Here is a 24953-nt window from a genome sequence, read left to right as displayed (position 1 = left end):
TTGTTCCGACAAACGTCCAACAGGAGGACGTCCCTCATGTTGGGTTGTTCCGACAAACGTCCAACAGTAGGACGTCCCTCATGTTGGGTTGTTCCGACAAATGTCCAACAGGAGGACGTCCCTCATGTTGGGTTGTTCCGACAAACGTCCAACAGTAGAACGTCCCTCATGTTGGGTTGTTCCGCCAAATGTCCAACAGGAGGACGTCCCTCATGTTGGGTTGTTCCGACAAATGTCCAACAGGAGGACGTCCCTCATGTTGGGTTGTTCCGACAAACGTCCAACAGTAGAACGTCCCTCATGTTGGGTTGTTCCGCCAAATGTCCAACAGTAGGACGTCCCTCATGTTGGGTTGTTCCGACAAATGTCCAACAGGAGGACGTCCCTCATGTTGGGTTGTTCCGACAAACGTCCAACAGTAGGACGTCCCTCATGTTGGGTTGTTCCGACAAACATCCAACAGGAGCACGTCCCTCATGTTGGGTTGTTCTGCCAAATGTCCAACAGGAGGACATCCCTCATGTTCCAACAACCGTCCAACAGGAGGACGTCCCTCATGTTGGGTTGTTCCGACAAACGTCCAACAGGAGGACATCCCTCATGTTGGGTTGTTCCGACAAACGTCCAACAGGAGGACATCCCTCATGTTCCAACAACCGTCCAACAGGAGGACGTCCCTCATGTTGGGTTGTTCCGACAAACGTCCAACAGGAGGACGTCCCTCATGTTGGGTTGTTCCGACAAACGTCCAACAGTAGAACGTCCCTCATGTTGGGTTGTTCCGACAAACGTCCAACAGGAGGACGTCCCTCATGTTGGGTTGTTCCGACAAATGTCCAACAGGAGGACGTCCCTCATGTTGGGTTGTTCCGACAAACGTCCAACAGTAGGACGTCCCTCATGTTGGGTTGTTCCGACAAACGTCCAACAGTAGGACGTCCCTCATGTTGGGTTGTTCCGACAAATGTCCAACAGTAGAACGTCCCTCATGTTGGGTTGTTCCGACAAACATCCAACAGGAGCACGTCCCTCATGTTGGGTTGTTCTGCCAAATGTCCAACAGGAGGACATCCCTCATGTTCCAACAACCGTCCAACAGGAGGACGTCCCTCTTGTTCCAACAAACGTCCAACAGGAGGACGTCCCTCATTTTGCGTTGTTCCGACAAACATCCAACAGGAGCACGTCCCTCATGTTGGGTTGTTCCGACAAATGTCCAACAGGAGGACATCCCTCATGTTCCAACAACCGTCCAACAGGAGGACGTCCCTCATGTTCCAACAAACGTCCAACAGTAGGACGTCCCTCATTTTGGGTTGTTCCGACAAACATCCAACAGGAGGACGTCCCTCATGTTCCAACAAACGTCCAACAGTAGGACGTCCCTCATTTTGGGTTGTTCCGACAAATGTCCAACAGGAGGACATCCCTCATGTTCCAACAACCGTCCAACAGGAGGACGTCCCTCTTGTTGGGTTGTTCCAACAAATGTCCAACAGGAGGACGTCCCTCATGTTGGGTTTTCCAACAAATGTCCAACAGGAGGACGTCCCTCATGTTGGGTTGTTCTGACTAATGTGATCTTCCTGACCACAGCTGGATCACCTTTAGGCAAGGCAATTTTATTTATAGCGCACAATTCATACACAGGGCAATTCAAAGTGCTTTACAGCTACATAAAATCACAAGAAGGCAATAAAACCATTAAAAAGGAATAAAAAAATAAAAGAAAGAAATTAAAAAAGAAAGAAATTTAAAACCCATTAAAACAATCATTAATTCATTTAAAAGTGAAGAGTGCAGATAAAATACTTTCAGGTGTCATATGCACAGCTAAACAGAACTGTTTTCAGCCTGGATTTAAACATTGTCAGAGTTGAGTCCTGTCTCACATCTTCTGGAAGACTGTTCCAGATGTTAGGAGCATAAAACTGAAACGCAGCCTCAGCTTGTTTAGTCCTGACTCTGGGCCCCAGCAGGAGACCCCTCCCTGAGGCAGGAGACCCCTCCCTGGGGCAGGAGACCCCTCCCTGAGGCAGGAGACCCCTCCCTGGGTTAGGAGACCCCTCCCTGAGGCAGGAGACCCCTCCCTGAGGCAGCAGACCCCTCCCTGAGGCAGGAGACCCCTCCCTGGGTTAGGAGACCCCTCCCTGAGGCAGCAGACCCCTCCCTGAGGCAGCAGACCCCTCCCTGAGGCAGCAGACCCCTCCCTGAGGCAGGAGACCCCTCCCTGAGGCAGCAGACCCCTCCCTGGGGCAGCAGACCCCTCCCTGGGGCAGCAGACCCCTCCCTGAGGCAGCAGACCCCTCCCTGAGGCAGCAGACCCCTCCCTGAGGCAGGAGACCCCTCCCTGAGGTTCTCAGAGCCCGAGTTGGTTCATATGGCTCTAACATGTCAGAGATGTACTTTGGCGCTTGACCGTGAAGAGACTTGTACACGAGCAGAGCTGTTTTAAAGTCTATTCTCTGAGCGACAGGAAGCCAGTGCAGAGACCTGAGCACTGGACTAATATGGTCGTATTTCCTGGTTCTAGTCAGGACTCGAGCAGCAGCGTTCTGGATGTACTGCAGCTGTCTTACAGCCCGTTTAGAGCCCAGTGAGCAGGCCGTTACAGCAGTCTAACCTGCTGAGACAAACGCATGGATCAGTCTCTCTAAGTCTGCTTTAGACACTATTCCTTTGATTCTGCCAATGTTTTTTAGATGGTAAAAAGCTGCTGATGTTACAGATTTAATGTGGCTGTTAAAGTTCAGGTCTGAGTCCAATATTACCCCGAGATTTCTAACTTGATAGTTAGGTTTTAGAGAGAGAGTCTCAAGGTGACTGATAACACTTTCTCTTTGTTTCTGTGGGCCACAGACAATGATTTCAGTTTTGTCTGAGTTTAGCTGGAGGAAATTGTTTTGCATCCACACACTGATCTGTTCGATGTGGTGACACAATGTATCTACAGGCCCGTGTTCTCCTGCCGTCAGTGACACGTAGATCTGAGTGTCATCTGCATAGTTGTGGTAGGACACATTATAGCTGCGTATTAGCTGGCCTAGTGGAAGCATGTACAGATTGAACAGCACGGGTCCCAGGATTGACCCCTGGGGAACCCCACAGGTCATAGCCATTTGGTCTGAGACAGTTACCAATTTCAACAAAATATTTCCTGTCCTCCAGATAGGACTTGAACCAGTTTAAAGCACGACCAGAGATTCCCACCCAGTCTTCTAACCTCTGTAATAAGATCGCATGGTCAACTGTGTCAAAGGCAGCACTCAGGTCCAGCAGAACTAAGACTGAGACTCTACTTGCATCTGTGTTCAGGCGGATGTCATTTGTCACCTTGATCAGAGCTGTCTCAGTGCTGTGGTGGGGCCTAAAGCCTGATTGGAAAGTATCAAAAGCATTGTTAGACAGGAGAAAGTCACTAAGCTGTTGGTATACAACTTTTTCTAGGACTTTGCCTAAGAATGGCAGGTGTGATATGGGCCGGTAGTTGTTCAGTACTGTGGCATCAGACTGCTCTTCTTTAGAAGAGGCTTAATGACAGCAGTTTTTAAGGCCTTTGGAAATGTTCCAGTCTGGAGTGAGATGTTGACTAGATGAGCGAGTTGTGGTAACAAACTGCTCAGCACAGACTTTAGGAATCTAGTGGGCAACTCATCAAGGCAGCACGTTGGTGAACTCAGACTGCAGATGGTCTCTTCGACTGTTTGTCAGTAACAGGTGTGAAATGTGTCAGCTCTAGGTGTCTAGCTGGCTGCAGAGTAGTTATTTGTGTTGTGGAAATTATTGCATTTTTAATGCCTTGAACTTTGTCATTAAAGAATATTTCAAACTCATTACACTTGGATGTGGAAATGAGTTCTAAAGGCAGTGAAACTGGAGGGTTTGTTAATCTGTTTACTGTAGCAAACAGGACACGAGAGTTGTTACTGCAGTTTTTGATGATTTCAGAAAAATAACTCTCCCTTGTTCTAAGTAAAGTCTGGTTGAACACACATAGCTTTTCTTTGTAAGTCTCATAATGAACCTGGAGCTTTGACTTGCGCCATTTCCGTTCGGCTCTCCGGCACTCCCTTTTCTGTGCCCTGACCGACTCTTCTTTCCTCCATGGCGCCCTTTGCCTACTTTTAACCATTCTAACCTTGACAGGAGCAATGGTATCCAAAACATTTAAGAGACTTGATGTGTAAGAGTTCAACAGATCATCAACATCAGAACACAGGGTGTTCTCAAACCTAATCATTTCCATAAACTGTGTCCCTGTTCTGTCATTTATGAGTCTTCCCCGAACAACTGCAGACCCAGCTGGTGTTTTGGGTAAAGTAGATAGGTCGAAGAAAACACAGAAATGATCAGATAAAGCAACATCAACGACATCCACGTTTGAAACAACAACACCCCTTAAAATGAGCACATCTAGAGTGTGCCCCCTGCTGTGGGTGGGCTCAGTCACATGCTGAGTTAGACCAAACATTTCAAGGACAGCAGTGAGCTCTTTAGCTTGCTTGTTATGCGCTACGTCCACATGCACATTCAAGTCCCCTGTTATGACTGAACAGTCAAAAGCAGTGCACACAATTGAAAGTAGTTCAGTAAAATCATCAATAAAACAATTCTGTGGTGGTTTATAAATGGTGATATAAAGTATGGAAGATTGTTTTATCTCCATTTTGAATGACACATACTCAAATGACGAAAAAAAACCAAATGACAACTTGTGGGTGGGTATATTGTCCCTGAACATGGCACAAACACCCCCACCCCTCTGGTTTTCTCGTGTTTCAGACACCAAATTGAAGTGAGGTGGACTAGACTCAATCAGGACTGCATTTGCTGTGTTTTTGTCGAGCCATGTCTCAGTTAAAAACATAAAATCAAGATTGTGAGAGGAAATAAAACTATTAATTAAGAATGATTTAGCCACAGCTGGATCACCTTTAGCCTCAGCTGGATCACCTTTAGCCACCGCTGGATCACCATTAGCCACAGCTGGATCCCCTTTAGCCTCAGCTGGATCACCTTTAGCCTCAGCTGGATCACCGTTAGCCTCAGCTGGATCACCTTTAGCCACAGCTGGATCACCTTTAGCCTCCGCTGGATCACCTTTAGCCACCGCTGGATCACCATTAGCCACAGCTGGATCCCCTTTAGCCTCAGCTGGATCACCTTTAGCCTCAGCTGGATCACCGTTAGCCTCAGCTGGATCACCTTTAGCCACAGCTGGATCACCTTTAGCCTCCGCTGGATCACCTTTAGCCACCGCTGGATCACCTTTAGCCTCAGCTGGATCACCTTTAGCCTCAGCTGGATCACCTTTAGCCACCGCTGGATCACCTTTAGCCTCAGCTGGATCACCTTTAGCCTCAGCTGGATCACCTTTAGCCTCAGCTGGATCACCTTTAGCCACAGCTGGATCACCTTTAGCCTCAGCTGGATCACCTTTAGCCACCGCTGGATCACCTTTAGCCTCAGCTGGATCACCTTTAGCCTCAGCTGGATCACCTTTAGCCTCAGCTGGATCACCTTTAGCCACCGCTGGATCACCTTTAGCCTCAGCTGGATCACCTTTAGCCTCAGCTGGATCACCTTTAGCCTCAGCTGGATCACCTTTAGCCTCAGCTGGATCACCTTTAGCCACCGCTGGATCACCTTTAGCCTCAGCTGGATCACCTTTAGCCTCAGCTGGATCACCTTTAGCCTCAGCTGGATCACCTTTAGCCACCGCTGGATCACCTTTAGCCTCAGCTGGATCACCTTTAGCCTCAGCTGGATCACCTTTAGCCTCAGCTGGATCACCTTTAGCCACCGCTGGATCACCTTTAGCCTCAGCTGGATCACCTTTAGCCACCGCTGGATCACCTTTAGCCTCAGCTGGATCACCTTTAGCCACAGCTGGATCACCTTTAGCCACCGCTGGATCACCTTTAGCCTCAGCTGGATCACCTTTAGCCACCGCTGGATCACCTTTAGCCTCAGCTGGATCACCTTTAGCCTCAGCTGGATCACCTTTAGCCTCAGCTGGATCACCTTTAGCCACAGCTGGATCACCTTTAGCCACCGCTGGATCACCTTTAGCCTCAGCTGGATCACCTTTAGCCACCGCTGGATCACCTTTAGCCTCAGCTGGATCACCTTTAGCCACAGCTGGATCCCCTTTAGCCTCAGCTGGATCACCTTTAGCCACAGCTGGATCACCTTTAGCCTCAGCTGGATCACCTTTAGCCACCGCTGGATCACCTTTAGCCTCAGCTGGATCACCTTTAGCCACCGCTGGATCACCTTTAGCCTCAGCTGGATCACCTTTAGCCACAGCTGGATCACCTTTAGCCTCAGCTGGATCCCCTTTAGCCACCGCTGGATCACCTTTAGCCTCAGCTGGATCACCTTTAGCCTCAGCTGGATCACCTTTAGCCACCGCTGGATCACCTTTAGCCTCAGCTGGATCACCTTTAGCCTCAGCTGGATCCCCTTTAGCCACCGCTGGATCACCTTTAGCCACAGCTGGATCACCTTTAGCCTCAGCTGGATCACCTTTAGCCACCGCTGGATCACCTTTAGCCACAGCTGGATCACCTTTAGCCTCAGCTGGATCACCTTTAGCCACAGCTGGATCACCTTTAGCCTCAGCTGGATCACCTTTAGCCTCAGCTGGATCACCTTTAGCCTCAGCTGGATCACCTTTAGCCACAGCTGGATCACCTTTAGCCTCAGCTGGATCACCTTTAGCCTCAGCTGGATCACCTTTAGCCACCGCTGGATCACCTTTAGCCTCAGCTGGATCACCTTTAGCCACCGCTGGATCACCTTTAGCCTCAGCTGGATCACCTTTAGCCTCAGCTGGATCACCTTTAGCCTCAGCTGGATCACCTTTAGCCACAGGTGGATCACCTTTAGCCTCAGCTGGATCACCTTTAGCCTCAGCTGGATCCCCTTTAGCCTCAGCTGGATCACCTTTAGCCACCGCTGGATCACCTTTAGCCTCAGCTGGATCACCTTTAGCCTCAGCTGGATCCCCTTTAGCCACCGCTGGATCACCTTTAGCCACAGCTGGATCACCTTTAGCCTCAGCTGGATCACCTTTAGCCACCGCTGGATCACCTTTAGCCTCAGCTGGATCACCTTTAGCCTCAGCTGGATCACCTTTAGCCTCAGCTGGATCACCTTTAGCCACAGCTGGATCACCTTTAGCCACAGCTGGATCACCTTTAGCCTCAGCTGGATCACCTTTAGCCACCGCTGGATCACCTTTAGCCTCAGCTGGATCACCTTTAGCCTCAGCTGGATCACCTTTAGCCACAGCTGGATCACCTTTAGCCTCAGCTGGATCACCTTTAGCCTCAGCTGGATCACCTTTAGCCACCGCTGGATCACCTTTAGCCTCAGCTGGATCACCTTTAGCCACCGCTGGATCACCTTTAGCCTCAGCTGGATCACCTTTAGCCTCAGCTGGATCACCTTTAGCCTCAGCTGGATCACCTTTAGCCACAGGTGGATCACCTTTAGCCTCAGCTGGATCACCTTTAGCCTCAGCTGGATCCCCTTTAGCCTCAGCTGGATCACCTTTAGCCACCGCTGGATCACCTTTAGCCTCAGCTGGATCACCTTTAGCCACAGCTGGATCACCTTTAGCCACCGCTGGATCACCTTTAGCCTCAGCTGGATCACCTTTAGCCACAGCTGGATCACCTTTAGCCACCGCTGGATCACCTTTAGCCTCAGCTGGATCACCTTTAGCCACCGCTGGATCACCTTTAGCCTCAGCTGGATCACCTTTAGCCACAGCTGGATCACCTTTAGCCTCAGCTGGATCACCTTTAGCCTCAGCTGGATCACCTTTAGCCACCGCTGGATCACCTTTAGCCACAGCTGGATCACCTTTAGCCACCGCTGGATCACCTTTAGCCACCGCTGGATCACCTTTAGCCACAGCTGGATCACCTTTAGCCTCAGCTGGATCACCTTTAGCCTCAGCTGGATCACCTTTAGCCTCAGCTGGATCACCTTTAGCCACCGCTGGATCACCTTTAGCCACAGCTGGATCACCTTTAGCCACAGCTGGATCACCTTTAGCCACAGCTGGATCACCTTTAGCCTCAGCTGGATCACCTTTAGCCTCAGCTGGATCACCTTTAGCCACAGCTGGATCACCTTTAGCCTCAGCTGGATCCCCTTTAGCCTCAGCTGGATCACCTTTAGCCACAGCTGGATCACCTTTAGCCTCAGCTGGATCACCTTTAGCCTCAGCTGGATCACCTTTAGCCACAGCTGGATCACCTTTAGCCACCGCTGGATCACCTTTAGCCACCGCTGGATCACCTTTAGCCTCAGCTGGATCACCTTTAGCCTCAGCTGGATCACCTTTAGCCTCAGCTGGATCACCTTTAGCCACAGCTGGATCACCTTTAGCCACCGCTGGATCACCTTTAGCCTCAGCTGGATCACCTTTAGCCTCAGCTGGATCACCTTTAGCCTCAGCTGGATCACCCTTAGTCTCAGCTGGATCACCTTTAGCCTCAGCTGGATCACCTTTAGCCACAGCTGGATCACCGGCGACAGCAGGTGTTTCCCTTCAGGTAACCACGGTTACCAGAGAAAGAAGAATGATTTTAAGCCCCGCCCTCCTCTGACTCAGAATACAGAGAAATGTTTGTTTGGATCGTCTGATCCTAAACACGGCAGACTTTATAAAAACTTAGATTTATGTCCTTTTTCAAACCTTCGGCCACAGCTGTATTTATAACTGACATGTTGGGGGAAATGAAGCTCCATCCTGCTCGTATCTTGGGGCCGACCCTCGCTCAGCGGGTCATAAATGCCACCTCCTGACATCCTGTCCTGGTCGGGAGGAATAGGAGGAAGAAGATCTCATCCTGCACATCCTGCAGCTTTTTATAACTTTTAACAGATTTAAACTGATTTAAGCATCTAAACTGTTTTTTATTGTCAGATTCACACAAACTGAAATCCCTCCCGACAAAAACACACCTGGAATACAACCAGAGTGACACGGAGTGAGTCATAAAGAGAAGAAATGACACAGCAGAGGAAATCCTCCAGCTTCAGTGGTAAGGATGGAAAAACCTGGAAAAACCTGGAAACCACTTTTTTTAAACATATTTTTAGAATGATTTTTCATTGATTTAAACATGAACATTATACCCCATCTGGCAATAATAATAATAATAATAATAATAATAATAACATTTATAATAAATAAAATAGAATAAAAATGAATAAACAGATAAACATAGAATAAAACAAAAAAAATGATACTAATGTCTGAAAACCATATTTAAAGTAAAGGTTTATTAAAAAAGTCCAAACTTTCAGAAGCTAAATGTGGTGTCCAGAACCAGCTGCTGGTTATATTTTCTGTTCAGAGAAAGAAAGGTCCGCTTTCAACCCGAGAAACAAACCTTCATATGAAACCGAAGGTTCTGCAGGTTCTGCAGGTTCTGCAGGTTCTGAAGGACAGAATCCAGAATCTGTCCTGAAGGCGTCTGATGACATCATGATGAGCTCTTATTGTTCTGTTTGATTGACTGAAGGATAATTAATGGAAGCAGAGACGGACACCAGGCTGCAGTGATGAAGTTTTATTCAGTTCAGATTCACAACAAACAAACAAACAAACAAACAGCTGTTTACACTACGATGACACGTGCTTTGATCTTTCATGTCCTTCAGGAGCCCACTCGGTGGTTCTGGTCAGACTCTGGCAGGGGCGCCGCTGGGGATTTTGGGCCCCATGAAAATAATTTTCACTGGGCCCCCAAACAGCCGGCCAGGAGGTCGGCGAAAATTTGTGATGCTATTTTACATAAAACTATGCATTTTAATGGTATTTCTGACTATGGTTCCCATATTTGTGAAAAAAGAGAAACATGACAGTTGAGGTAACACTGAGCACGAGGAATCCAATGGAATTAATTAATTTGCTGCAACACTGATACTCTGATTCTAAACTCTAAATTAGGCTACCTGAAAAATACAAAACATAAACGTAATGTTTCCAAAACAAATAAAGTTATTGTTACCAGTAAATTGTATATAAAATATATTTGTGATTATAAGTTAGTTAATAACTTAGTGTCATATTATTTTGTGCCAGTATTATAATTTTATTAGGGCCCCTCTGGGCCCCTCTTAATCATGGGCCCCTAGAATCCTTCTCCTTTTACCCCCCTTTTCGGCGCCCGTGGACTCTGGTTCTGGTTCAGGAGAGATGGAGGACCCTGAACCATGCCATGTCTGCTGAACCTAAAGTGGGTCTCTGGACTCCACCCAGACCTCCTGCAGACCTGATGCAGCCGGGCCTGTGGACCTGTCTGACAGCAGGGCCCGGTCCAGGCGGGTCAGAACTGCTGACATGTTTCCCTGACCGGTCTGCAGGGGGCGCCGGTTACGAGTCCAACAGCTGAAGTTTACATTTAAAGCAGGTGGGTACCGGAACCAGCTGATGAAACACAAACACACGATGGAGGATGCTCTGCTGAGGCATCGCAGGGTGTCACTGACGTCCGACCAATCACATCCGAGGGGGCGTCGGCCTCAGATGCCCATGTAGGTGTTCATCTTCCCCAGGGCGTCGCAGACGGTGGTGAGGTCGCTGCGCAGGTCCTGCACCACGTTCTCGATGCTGCGGGTGTCTTTGAGCAGGTCGATGCTCTGCGTGTACGGGTTGTAGTACACCGAGAACGGGCGCTTTATCGTCTTCGCAAACTCTCTGTTAGACAAAAGAACCGGGTCAGGAAGATCACAAACTCCCTGTGAGACAAAAGAACCGGGTCAGGAACATCACAAACTCCCTGTTAGACAAAAGAACCGGGTCAGGAAGATCACAAACTCCCTGTGAGACAAAAGAACCGGGTCAGGAAGATCACAAACTCCCTGTGAGACAAAAGAACCGGGTCAGGAACATCACAAACTCCCTGTGAGACAAAAGAACCGGGTCAGGGAGATCACAAACTCCCTGTGAGACAAAAGAACCGGGTCAGGGACATCACAAACTCTCTGTGAGACAAAAGAACCGGGTCAGGGAGATCACAAACTCTCTGTGAGACTAAAGAACCGGGTCAGGAACATCACAAACTCCCTGTTAGACAAAAGAACCGGGTCAGGAACATCACAAACTCCCTGTGAGACAAAAGAACCGGGTCAGGAACATCACAAACTCTCTGTGAGACAAAAGAACCGGGTCAGGAAGATCACAAACTCCCTGTGAGACAAAAGAACCGGGTCAGGAACATCACAAACTCCCTGTTAGACTAAAGAACCGGGTCAGGAACATCACAAACTCTCTGTTAGACTAAAGAACCGGGTCAGGAACATCACAAACTCCCTGTTAGACAAAAGAACCGGGTCAGGAACATCACAAACTCCCTGTGAGACAAAAGAACCGGGTCAGGAACATCACAAACTCCCTGTGAGACAAAAGAACCGGGTCAGGAAGATCACAAACTCCCTGTTAGACAAAAGAACCGGGTCAGGGAGATCACAAACTCTCTGTGAGACAAAAGAACCGGGTCAGGGAGATCACAAACTCCCTGTTAGACAAAAGAACCGGGTCAGGGAGATCACAAACTCCCTGTTAGACTAAAGAACCGGGTCAGGAAGATCACAAACTCTCTGTTAGACAAAAGAACCGGGTAAGGAACATCACAAACTCCCTGTGAGACAAAAGAACCGGGTCAGGAACATCACAAACTCCCTGTTAGACAAAAGAACCGGGTCAGGGAGATCACAAACTCCCTGTTAGACAAAAGAACCGGGTCAGGGAGATCACAAACTCCCTGTTAGACAAAAGAACCGGGTCAGGGAGATCACAAACTCCCTGTTAGACTAAAGAACCGGGTCAGGAAGATCACAAACTCCCTGTGAGACAAAAGAACCGGGTCAGGAACATCACAAACTCTCTGTGAGACAAAAGAACCGGGTCAGGGAGATCACAAACTCTATGTGAGACAAAAGAACCGGGTCAGGAACATCACAAACTCTCTGTTAGACAAAAGAACCGGGTCAGGAACATCACAAACTCCCTGTTAGACAAAAGAACCGGGTCAGGAACATCACAAACTCCCTGTGAGACAAAAGAACCGGGTCAGGAACATCACAAACTCCCTGTTAGACAAAAGAACCGGGTCAGGAAGATCACAAACTCCCTGTTAGACAAAAGAACCGGGTCAGGAAGATCACAAACTCCCTGTTAGACAAAAGAACCGGGTCAGGAAGATCACAAACTCCCTGTGAGACAAAAGAACCGGGTCAGGAACATCACAAACTCTCTGTGAGACAAAAGAACCGGGTCAGGGAGATCACAAACTCTCTGTGAGACAAAAGAACCGGGTCAGGAACATCACAAACTCCCTGTGAGACAAAAGAACCGGGTCAGGAACATCACAAACTCCCTGTTAGACAAAAGAACCGGGTCAGGAACATCACAAACTCTCTGTGAGACAAAAGAACCGGGTCAGGAAGATCATAAACTCCCTGTTAGACAAAAGAACCGGGTCAGGAACATCACAAACTCCCTGTGAGACTAAAGAACCGGGTCAGGAACATCACAAACTCCCTGTTAGACTAAAGAACCGGGTCAGGAAGATCACAAACTCTCTGTGAGACAAAAGAACCGGGTCAGGGAGATCACAAACTCTCTGTGAGACAAAAGAACCGGGTCAGGAAGATCACAAACTCCCTGTGAGACAAAAGAACCGGGTCAGGAAGATCACAAACTCCCTGTGAGACAAAAGAACCGGGTCAGGGAGATCACAAACTCCCTGTTAGACTAAAGAACCGGGTCAGGGAGATCACAAACTCCCTGTTAGACTAAAGAACCGGGTCAGGAAGATCACAAACTCTCTGTTAGACAAAAGAACCGGGTCAGGAACATCACAAACTCCCTGTGAGACAAAAGAACCGGGTCAGGAACATCACAAACTCCCTGTTAGACAAAAGAACCGGGTCAGGAAGATCACAAACTCCCTGTGAGACAAAAGAACCGGGTCAGGAAGATCACAAACTCCCTGTTAGACAAAAGAACCGGGTCAGGAAGATCACAAACTCCCTGTTAGACAAAAGAACCGGGTCAGGAAGATCACAAACTCCCTGTGAGACAAAAGAACCGGGTCAGGAACATCACAAACTCCCTGTGAGACAAAAGAACCGGGTCAGGAACATCACAAACTCTCTGTTAGACAAAAGAACCGGGTCAGGAACATCACAAACTCCCTGTGAGACAAAAGAACCGGGTCAGGAACATCACAAACTCTCTGTGAGACAAAAGAACCGGGTCAGGGAGATCACAAACTCTCTGTGAGACAAAAGAACCGGGTCAGGAACATCACAAACTCCCTGTGAGACAAAAGAACCGGGTCAGGAACATCACAAACTCCCTGTTAGACAAAAGAACCGGGTCAGGAACATCACAAACTCTCTGTTAGACAAAAGAACCGGGTCAGGAACATCACAAACTCCCTGTGAGACAAAAGAACCGGGTCAGGAAGATCACAAACTCTATGTGAGACAAAAGAAAAGGGTCAGGAACATCACAAACTCTATGTGAGACAAAAGAACCGGGTCAGGAACATCACAAACTCTCTGTGAGACAAAAGAACCGGGTCAGGAAGATCACAAACTCTATGTGAGACAAAAGAACCGGGTCAGGAACATCACAAACTCTCTGTGAGACAAAAGAACCGGGTCAGGAAGATCATAAACTCCCTGTGAGACAAAAGAACCGGGTCAGGAACATCACAAACTCCCTGTGAGACAAAAGAACCGGGTCAGGAACATCACAAACTCCCTGTGAGACTAAAGAACCGGGTCAGGAAGATCACAAACTCCCTGTTAGACTAAAGAACCGGGTCAGGAACATCACAAACTCCCTGTGAGACAAAAGAACCGGGTCAGGAAGATCACAAACTCTCTGTGAGACAAAAGAACCGGGTCAGGGAGATCACAAACTCTCTGTGAGACAAAAGAACCGGGTCAGGAAGATCACAAACTCCCTGTGAGACAAAAGAACCGGGTCAGGAAGATCACAAACTCCCTGTTAGACAAAAGAACCGGGTCAGGGAGATCACAAACTCTCTGTGAGACAAAAGAACCGGGTCAGGGAGATCACAAACTCCCTGTGAGACAAAAGAACCGGGTCAGGAACATCACAAACTCCCTGTGAGACAAAAGAACCGGGTCAGGGAGATCACAAACTCCCTGTTAGACTAAAGAACCGGGTCAGGAAGATCACAAACTCCCTGTGAGACAAAAGAACCGGGTCAGGAAGATCACAAACTCTCTGTGAGACAAAAGAACCGGGTCAGGAACATCACAAACTCTCTGTGAGACAAAAGAACCGGGTCAGGAACATCACAAACTCTATGTGAGACAAAAGAACCGGGTCAGGAACATCACAAACTCTCTGTTAGACAAAAGAACCGGGTCAGGAACATCACAAACTCCCTGTTAGACAAAAGAACCGGGTCAGGAACATCACAAACTCCCTGTGAGACAAAAGAACCGGGTCAGGAACATCACAAACTCTCTGTTAGACAAAAGAACCGGGTCAGGAACATCACAAACTCCCTGTTAGACAAAAGAACCGGGTCAGGAACATCACAAACTCCCTGTGAGACAAAAGAACCGGGTCAGGAACATCACAAACTCCCTGTTAGACAAAAGAACCGGGTAAGGGAGATCACAAACTCCCTGTGAGACAAAAGAACCGGGTCAGGGAGATCACAAACTCCCTGTTAGACAAAAGAACCGGGTCAGGAAGATCACAAACTCCTTGTGAGACAAAAGAACCGGGTCAGGAAGATCACAAACTCCCTGTTAGACAAAAGAACCGGGTCAGGAAGATCACAAAATCCCTGTTAGACTAAAGAACCGGGTCAGGAAGATCACAAACTCCCTGTGAGACAAAAGAACCGGGTCAGGAAGATCACAAACTCCCTGTTAGACTAAAGAACCGGGTCAGGAACATCACAAACTCTCTGTTAGACAAAAGAACCGGGTCAGGAACATCACAAACTCCCTGTGAGACAAAAGAACCGGGTCAGGGAGATCACAAACTCCCTGTTAGACAAAAGAACCGGGTCAGGAAGATCACAAACTCCCTGTGAGACAAAAGAACCGGGTCAGGAACATCACAAACTCCCTGTGAGACAAAAGAACCGGGTCAGGAACATCACAAACTCTCTGTTAGACAAAAGAACCGGGTCAGGAACATCACAAACTCCCTGTGAGACAAAAGAACCGGGTCAGGAACATCACAAACTCTCTGTGAGACAAAAGAACCGGGTCAGGAACATCACAAACTCCCTGTGAGACAAAAGAACCGGGTCAGGAACATCACAAACTCTCTGTTAGACAAAAGAACCGGGTCAGGAACATCACAAACTCCCTGTGAGACAAAAGAACCGGGTCAGGAACATCACAAACTCCCTGTGAGACAAAAGAACCGGGTCAGGAACATCACAAACTCCCTGTTAGACTAAAGAACCGGGTCAGGAACATCACAAACTCCCTGTTAGACTAAAGAACCGGGTCAGGAACATCACAAACTCCCTGTGAGACAAAAGAACCGGGTCAGGAACATCACAAACTCCCTGTTAGACAAAAGAACCGGGTCAGGAACATCACAAACTCCCTGTGAGACTAAAGAACCGGGTCAGGAACATCACAAACTCCCTGTTAGACTAAAGAACCGGGTCAGGAACATCACAAACTCCCTGTTAGACAAAAGAACCGGGTCAGGAAGATCACAAACTCCCTGTTAGACTAAAGAACCGGGTCAGGAACATCACAAACTCCCTGTGAGACAAAAGAACCGGGTCAGGAACATCACAAACTCCCTGTGAGACAAAAGAACCGGGTCAGGAACATCACAAACTCCCTGTGAGACAAAAGAACCGGGTCAGGGAGATCACAAACTCTATGTGAGACAAAAGAACCGGGTCAGGAAGATCACAAACTCTCTGTGAGACAAAAGAACCGGGTCAGGAACATCACAAACTCTCTGTTAGACTAAAGAACCGGGTCAGGAAGATCACAAACTCTCTGTTAGACAAAAGAACCGGGTCAGGGAGATCACAAACTCCCTGTTAGACAAAAGAACCGGGTCAGGAAGATCACAAACTCTCTGTGAGACAAAAGAACCGGGTCAGGAAGATCACAAACTCTCTGTTAGACAAAAGAACCGGGTCAGGAAGATCACAAACTCTCTGTTAGACAAAAGAACCGGGTCAGGAACATCACAAACTCTCTGTGAGACAAAAGAACCGGGTCAGGAACATCACAAACTCCCTGTGAGACAAAAGAACCGGGTCAGGAACATCACAAACTCCCTGTTAGACAAAAGAACCGGGTCAGGAAGATCACAAACTCCCTGTTAGACAAAAGAACCGGGTCAGGAACATCACAAACTCCCTGTTAGACAAAAGAACCGGGTCAGGAACATCACAAACTCTCTGTTAGACTAAAGAACCGGGTCAGGAACATCACAAACTCCCTGTTAGACAAAAGAACCGGGTCAGGAAGATCACAAACTCCCTGTTAGACTAAAGAACCGGGTCAGGAAGATCACAAACTCCCTGTTAGACTAAAGAACCGGGTCAGGAAGATCACAAACTCCCTGTTAGACTAAAGAACCGGGTCAGGAACATCACAAACTCCCTGTGAGACAAAAGAACCGGGTCAGGGAGATCACAAACTCTATGTGAGACAAAAGAACCGGGTCAGGAACATCACAAACTCTATGTGAGACAAAAGAACCGGGTCAGGGAGATCACAAACTCTATGTGAGACAAAAGAACCGGGTCAGGAACATCACAAACTCCCTGTGAGACAAAAGAACCGGGTCAGGGAGATCACAAACTCTATGTGAGACAAAAGAACCGGGTCAGGAACATCACAAACTCTCTGTGAGACAAAAGAACCGGGTCAGGAACATCACAAACTCCCTGTTAGACAAAAGAACCGGGTCAGGAACATCACAAACTCCCTGTTAGACAAAAGAACCGGGTCAGGAACATCACAAACTCCCTGTGAGACAAAAGAACCGGGTCAGGAACATCACAAACTCCCTGTTAGACAAAAGAACCGGGTCAGGAACATCACAAACTCCCTGTGAGACAAAAGAACCGGGTCAGGAACATCACAAACTCTCTGTGAGACAAAAGAACCGGGTCAGGGAGATCACAAACTCCCTGTTAGACAAAAGAACCGGGTCAGGGAGATCACAAACTCCCTGTTAGACAAAAGAACCGGGTCAGGAAGATCACAAACTCTATGTGAGACAAAAGAACCGGGTCAGGGAGATCACAAACTCCCTGTTAGACAAAAGAACCGGGTCAGGAAGATCACAAACTCTATGTGAGACAAAAGAACCGGGTCAGGAACATCACAAACTCCCTGTTAGACAAAAGAACCGGGTCAGGGAGATCACAAACTCCCTGTGAGACAAAAGAACCGGGTCAGGAACATCACAAACTCTATGTGAGACAAAAGAACCGGGTCAGGAACATCACAAACTCTCTGTGAGACAAAAGAACCGGGTCAGGGAGATCACAAACTCCCTGTTAGACAAAAGAACCGGGTCAGGAAGATCACAAACTCTATGTGAGACAAAAGAACCGGGTCAGGAACATCACAAACTCTCTGTGAGACAAAAGAACCGGGTCAGGAACATCACAAACTCCCTGTTAGACAAAAGAACCGGGTCAGGGAGATCACAAACTCCCTGTTAGACAAAAGAACCGGGTCAGGAACATCACAAACTCTCTGTGAGACAAAAGAACCGGGTCAGGAAGATCACAAACTCTATGTGAGACAAAAGAACCGGGTCAGGAACATCACAAACTCCCTGTTAGACAAAAGAACCGGGTCAGGAAGATCACAAACTCTATGTGAGACAAAAGAACCGGGTCAGGAAGATCACAAACTCTATGTGAGACAAAAGAACCGGGTCAGGAACATCACAAACTCCCTGTTAGACAAAAGAACCGGGTCAGGAACATCACAAACTCCCTGTTAGACAAAAGAACCGGGTCAGGAACATCACAAACTCTCTGTGAGACAAAAGAACCGGGTCAGGGAGATCACAAACTCCCTGTGAGACAAAAGAACCGGGTCAGGAACATCACAAACTCCCTGTTAGACAAAAGAACCGGGTCAGGAACATCACAAACTCTCTGTGAGACAAAAGAACCGGGTCAGGAACATCACAAACTCCCTGTTAGACAAAAGAACCGGGTCAGGAACATCACAAACTCTCTGTGAGACAAAAGAACCGGGTCAGGGAGATCACAAACTCCCTGTGAGACAAAAGAACCGGGTCAGGAACATCACAAACTCCCTGTGAGACAAAAGAACCGGGTCAGGAACATCACAAACTCCCTGTTAGACAAAAGAACCGGGTCAGGAAGATCACAAACTCCCTGTTAGACAAAAGAACCGGGTCAGGAACATCACAAACTCTATGTGAGACAAAAGAACCGGGTCAGGAACATCACAAACTCCCTGTTAGACAAAAGAACCGGGTCAGGAAGATCACAAACTCTATGTGAGACAAAAGAATCGGGTCAGGAACATCACAAACTCTCTGTGAGACAAAAGAACCGGGTCAGGGAGATCACAAACTCCCTGTGAGACAAAAGAACCGGGTCAGGGAGATCACAAACTCTATGTGAGACAAAAGAACCGGGTCAGGAACATCACAAACTCTCTGTGAGACAAAAGAACCGGGTCAGGAACATCACAAACTCCCTGTTAGACAAAAGAACCGGGTCAGGAAGATCACAAACTCTCTGTTAGACAAAAGAACCGGGTCAGGAAGATCACAAACTCTCTGTTAGACAAAAGAACCGGGTCAGGGAGATCACAAACTCTCTGTGAGACAAAAGAACCGGGTCAGGAACATCACAAACTCCCTGTTAGACAAAAGAACCGGGTCAGGAACATCACAAACTCCCTGTTAGACAAAAGAACCGGGTCAGGAACATCACAAACTCTCTGTGAGACTAAAGAACCGGGTCAAGAAGATCACAAACTCCCTGTTAGACAAAAGAACCGGGTCAGGAACATCACAAACTCCCTGTGAGACAAAAGAACCGGGTCAGGAACATCACAAACTCCCTGTTAGACAAAAGAACCGGGTCAGGAACATCACAAACTCTCTGTGAGACAAAAGAACCGGGTCAGGAACATCACAAACTCTCTGTTAGACAAAAGAACCGGGTCAGGAACATCACAAACTCCCTGTGAGACAAAAGAACCGGGTCAGGAACATCACAAACTCCCTGTGAGACAAAAGAACCGGGTCAGGAACATCACAAACTCCCTGTGAGACTAAAGAACCGGGTCAGGAACATCACAAACTCCCTGTTAGACTAAAGAACCGGGTCAGGAAGATCACAAACTCCCTGTGAGACAAAAGAACCGGGTCAGGAACATCACAAACTCCCTGTTAGACAAAAGAACCGGGTCAGGAACATCACAAACTCCCTGTTAGACAAAAGAACCGGGTCAGGAACATCACAAACTCCCTGTTAGACAAAAGAACCGGGTCAGGAACATCACAAACTCCCTGTTAGACTAAAGAACCGGGTCAGGAAGATCACAAACTCCCTGTGAGACAAAAGAACCGGGTCAGGAACATCACAAACTCCCTGTTAGACAAAAGAACCGGGTCAGGAACATCACAAACTCCCTGTTAGACTAAAGAACCGGGTCAGGAACATCACAAACTCTCTGTTAGACAAAAGAACCGGGTCAGGAACATCACAAACTCCCTGTTAGACTAAAGAACCGGGTCAGGAAGATCACAAACTCTCTGTTAGACTAAAGAACCGGGTCAGGAACATCACAAACTCTCTGTTAGACAAAAGAACCGGGTCAGGAACATCACAAACTCCCTGTTAGACTAAAGAACCGGGTCAGGAACATCACAAACTCCCTGTTAGACTAAAGAACCGGGTCAGGAACATCACAAACTCTCTGTTAGACAAAAGAACCGGGTCAGGAACATCACAAACTCCCTGTTAGACTAAAGAACCGGGTCAGGAACATCACAAACTCCCTGTAAGACAAAAGAACCGGGTCAGGGAGATCACAAACTCTCTGTTAGACAAAAGAACCGGGTCAGGAACATCACAAACTCCCTGTTAGACAAAAGAACCGGGTCAGGAACATCACAAACTCCCTGTTAGACAAAAGAACCGGGTCAGGAACATCACAAACTCCCTGTGAGACAAAAGAACCGGGTCAGGAACATCACAAACTCCCTGTTAGACTAAAGAACCGGGTCAGGAAGATCACAAACTCCCTGTTAGACAAAAGAACCGGGTCAGGAAGATCACAAACTCTCTGTGAGACAAAAGAACCGGGTCAGGAACATCACAAACTCTCTGTGAGACAAAAGAACCGGGTCAGGAAGATCACAAACTCCCTGTTAGACAAAAGAACCGGGTCAGGAACATCACAAACTCTCTGTGAGACAAAAGAACCGGGTCAGGAAGATCACAAACTCTCTGTGAGACAAAAGAACCGGGTCAGGAACATCACAAACTCCCTGTTAGACTAAAGAACCGGGTCAGGAAGATCACAAACTCCCTGTTAGACAAAAGAACCGGGTCAGGAACATCACAAACTCTATGTGAGACAAAAGAAAAGGGTCAGGGAGATCACAAACTCCCTGTTAGACAAAAGAACCGGGTCAGGAACATCACAAACTCTATGTGAGACAAAAGAAAAGGGTCAGGGAGATCACAAACTCCCTGTTAGACAAAAGAACCGGGTCAGGAACATCACAAACTCTCTGTGAGACAAAAGAACCGGGTCAGGGAGATCACAAACTCCCTGTTAGACAAAAGAACCGGGTCAGGAAGATCACAAACTCTATGTGAGACAAAAGAACCGGGTCAGGAACATCACAAACTCTCTGTGAGACAAAAGAACCGGGTCAGGAACATCACAAACTCTCTGTGAGACAAAAGAACCGGGTCAGGGAGATCACAAACTCCCTGTTAGACAAAAGAACCGGGTCAGGAACATCACAAACTCTCTGTGAGACAAAAGAACCGGGTCAGGAAGATCACAAACTCTATGTGAGACAAAAGAACCGGGTCAGGAACATCACAAACTCCCTGTTAGACAAAAGAACCGGGTCAGGAAGATCACAAACTCTATGTGAGACAAAAGAACCGGGTCAGGAAGATCACAAACTCTATGTGAGACAAAAGAACCGGGTCAGGAACATCACAAACTCCCTGTTAGACAAAAGAACCGGGTCAGGAACATCACAAACTCCCTGTTAGACAAAAGAACCGGGTCAGGAACATCACAAACTCTCTGTGAGACAAAAGAACCGGGTCAGGGAGATCACAAACTCCCTGTGAGACAAAAGAACCGGGTCAGGAACATCACAAACTCCCTGTTAGACAAAAGAACCGGGTCAGGAACATCACAAACTCTCTGTGAGACAAAAGAACCGGGTCAGGAACATCACAAACTCCCTGTTAGACAAAAGAACCGGGTCAGGAACATCACAAACTCTCTGTGAGACAAAAGAACCGGGTCAGGGAGATCACAAACTCCCTGTGAGACAAAAGAACCGGGTCAGGAACATCACAAACTCCCTGTGAGACAAAAGAACCGGGTCAGGAACATCACAAACTCCCTGTTAGACAAAAGAACCGGGTCAGGAAGATCACAAACTCCCTGTTAGACAAAAGAACCGGGTCAGGAACATCACAAACTCTATGTGAGACAAAAGAACCGGGTCAGGAACATCACAAACTCCCTGTTAGACAAAAGAACCGGGTCAGGAAGATCACAAACTCTATGTGAGACAAAAGAATCGGGTCAGGAACATCACAAACTCTCTGTGAGACAAAAGAACCGGGTCAGGGAGATCACAAACTCCCTGTGAGACAAAAGAACCGGGTCAGGGAGATCACAAACTCTATGTGAGACAAAAGAACCGGGTCAGGAACATCACAAACTCTCTGTGAGACAAAAGAACCGGGTCAGGAACATCACAAACTCCCTGTTAGACAAAAGAACCGGGTCAGGAAGATCACAAACTCTCTGTTAGACAAAAGAACCGGGTCAGGAAGATCACAAACTCTCTGTTAGACAAAAGAACCGGGTCAGGAAGATCACAAACTCCCTGTTAGACAAAAGAACCGGGTCAGGAACATCACAAACTCCCTGTTAGACAAAAGAACCGGGTCAGGAACATCACAAACTCTCTGTGAGACTAAAGAACCGGGTCAAGAAGATCACAAACTCCCTGTTAGACAAAAGAACCGGGTCAGGAACATCACAAACTCCCTGTGAGACAAAAGAACCGGGTCAGGAACATCACAAACTCCCTGTTAGACAAAAGAACCGGGTCAGGAACATCACAAACTCTCTGTGAGACAAAAGAACCGGGTCAGGAACATCACAAACTCTCTGTTAGACAAAAGAACCGGGTCAGGAACATCACAAACTCCCTGTGAGACAAAAGAACCGGGTCAGGAACATCACAAACTCCCTGTGAGACAAAAGAACCGGGTCAGGAACATCACAAACTCCCTGTGAGACTAAAGAACCGGGTCAGGAACATCACAAACTCCCTGTTAGACTAAAGAACCGGGTCAGGAAGATCACAAACTCCCTGTGAGACAAAAGAACCGGGTCAGGAACATCACAAACTCCCTGTTAGACAAAAGAACCGGGTCAGGAACATCACAAACTCCCTGTTAGACAAAAGAACCGGGTCAGGAACATCACAAACTCCCTGTTAGACAAAAGAACCGGGTCAGGAACATCACAAACTCCCTGTTAGACTAAAGAACCGGGTCAGGAAGATCACAAACTCCCTGTGAGACAAAAGAACCGGGTCAGGAACATCACAAACTCCCTGTTAGACAAAAGAACCGGGTCAGGAACATCACAAACTCCCTGTTAGACTAAAGAACCGGGTCAGGAACATCACAAACTCTCTGTTAGACAAAAGAACCGGGTCAGGAACATCACAAACTCCCTGTTAGACTAAAGAACCGGGTCAGGAAGATCACAAACTCTCTGTTAGACTAAAGAACCGGGTCAGGAACATCACAAACTCTCTGTTAGACAAAAGAACCGGGTCAGGAACATCACAAACTCCCTGTTAGACTAAAGAACCGGGTCAGGAACATCACAAACTCCCTGTTAGACTAAAGAACCGGGTCAGGAACATCACAAACTCTCTGTTAGACAAAAGAACCGGGTCAGGAACATCACAAACTCCCTGTAAGACAAAAGAACCGGGTCAGGGAGATCACAAACTCTCTGTTAGACAAAAGAACCGGGTCAGGAACATCACAAACTCCCTGTTAGACAAAAGAACCGGGTCAGGAACATCACAAACTCCCTGTTAGACAAAAGAACCGGGTCAGGAACATCACAAACTCCCTGTGAGACAAAAGAACCGGGTCAGGAACATCACAAACTCCCTGTTAGACTAAAGAACCGGGTCAGGAAGATCACAAACTCCCTGTTAGACAAAAGAACCGGGTCAGGAAGATCACAAACTCTCTGTGAGACAAAAGAACCGGGTCAGGAACATCACAAACTCTCTGTGAGACAAAAGAACCGGGTCAGGAAGATCACAAACTCCCTGTTAGACAAAAGAACCGGGTCAGGAACATCACAAACTCTCTGTGAGACAAAAGAACCGGGTCAGGAAGATCACAAACTCTCTGTGAGACAAAAGAACCGGGTCAGGAACATCACAAACTCCCTGTTAGACTAAAGAACCGGGTCAGGAACATCACAAACTCCCTGTTAGACAAAAGAACCGGGTCAGGAACATCACAAACTCTCTGTTAGACAAAAGAACCGGGTCAGGAACATCACAAACTCCCTGTGAGACAAAAGAACCGGGTCAGGAACATCACAAACTCTCTGTTAGACAAAAGAACCGGGTCAGGAACATCACAAACTCCCTGTTAGACTAAAGAACCGGGTCAGGAACATCACAAACTCCCTGTTAGACTAAAGAACCGGGTCAGGAACATCACAAACTCCCTGTTAGACAAAAGAACCGGGTCAGGAACATCACAAACTCTCTGTGAGACAAAAGAACCGGGTCAGGAACATCACAAACTCTCTGTGAGACAAAAAAACCGGGTCAGGAACATCACAAACTCCCTGTTAGACAAAAGAACCGGGTCAGGAACATCACAAACTCCCTGTTAGACAAAAGAACCGGGTCAGGAACATCATAAAAACTCTCTGTGAGACAAAAGAACCGGGTCAGGAACATCACAAACTCTCTGTTAGACAAAAGAACCGGGTCAGGAACATCACAAACTCCCTGTTAGACAAAAGAACCGGGTCAGGAACATCACAAACTCCCTGTTAGACAAAAGAACCGGGTCAGGAACATCACAAACTCCCTGTTAGACAAAAGAACCGGGTCAGGAACATCACAAACTCCCTGTGAGACAAAAGAACCGGGTCAGGAACATCACAAACTCCCTGTTAGACAAAAGAACCGGGTCAGGAAGATCACAAACTCCCTGTTAGACAAAAGAACCGGGTCAGGAACATCACAAACTCTCTGTGAGACAAAAGAACCGGGTCAGGAACATCACAAACTCCCTGTGAGACAAAAGAACCGGGTCAGGAAGATCACAAACTCTCTGTTAGACAAAAGAACCGGGTCAGGGAGATCACAAACTCCCTGTGAGACAAAAGAACCGGGTCAGGAAGATCACAAACTCTCTGTTAGACAAAAGAACCGGGTCAGGAACATCACAAACTCCCTGTTAGACAAAAGAACCGGGTCAGGAACATCACAAACTCTCTGTGAGACAAAAGAACCGGGTCAGGAACATCACAAACTCCCTGTTAGACTAAAGAACCGGGTCAGGAACATCACAAACTCCCTGTTAGACAAAAGAACCGGGTCAGGAACATCACAAACTCCC

General features: G+C 47.6%; 1 protein-coding gene across 1 annotated transcript in view; it reads right to left on the bottom strand.

Annotated features, from left to right (window-relative positions):
• Nucleotides 1-9628: 9628 nt before the first annotated feature.
• Nucleotides 9629-24953, bottom strand: part of tph2 (tryptophan hydroxylase 2 (tryptophan 5-monooxygenase)) — a 31313-nt gene continuing 15988 nt past the window's right edge. The window contains exon 11 of the mRNA XM_075471155.1: nt 9629-10723. Coding sequence (XP_075327270.1) covers nt 10549-10723 — 175 coding nt within the window. The 3' untranslated portion in view covers nt 9629-10548. The remainder of the gene's footprint in view (nt 10724-24953) is intronic.

This window comes from Odontesthes bonariensis, chromosome 7, assembly GCF_027942865.1.
Source record: "Odontesthes bonariensis isolate fOdoBon6 chromosome 7, fOdoBon6.hap1, whole genome shotgun sequence".
Taxonomy (NCBI): Eukaryota; Metazoa; Chordata; class Actinopteri; order Atheriniformes; family Atherinopsidae; genus Odontesthes; species Odontesthes bonariensis.
This window is presented reverse-complemented; position numbering and strand designations above follow the sequence as displayed.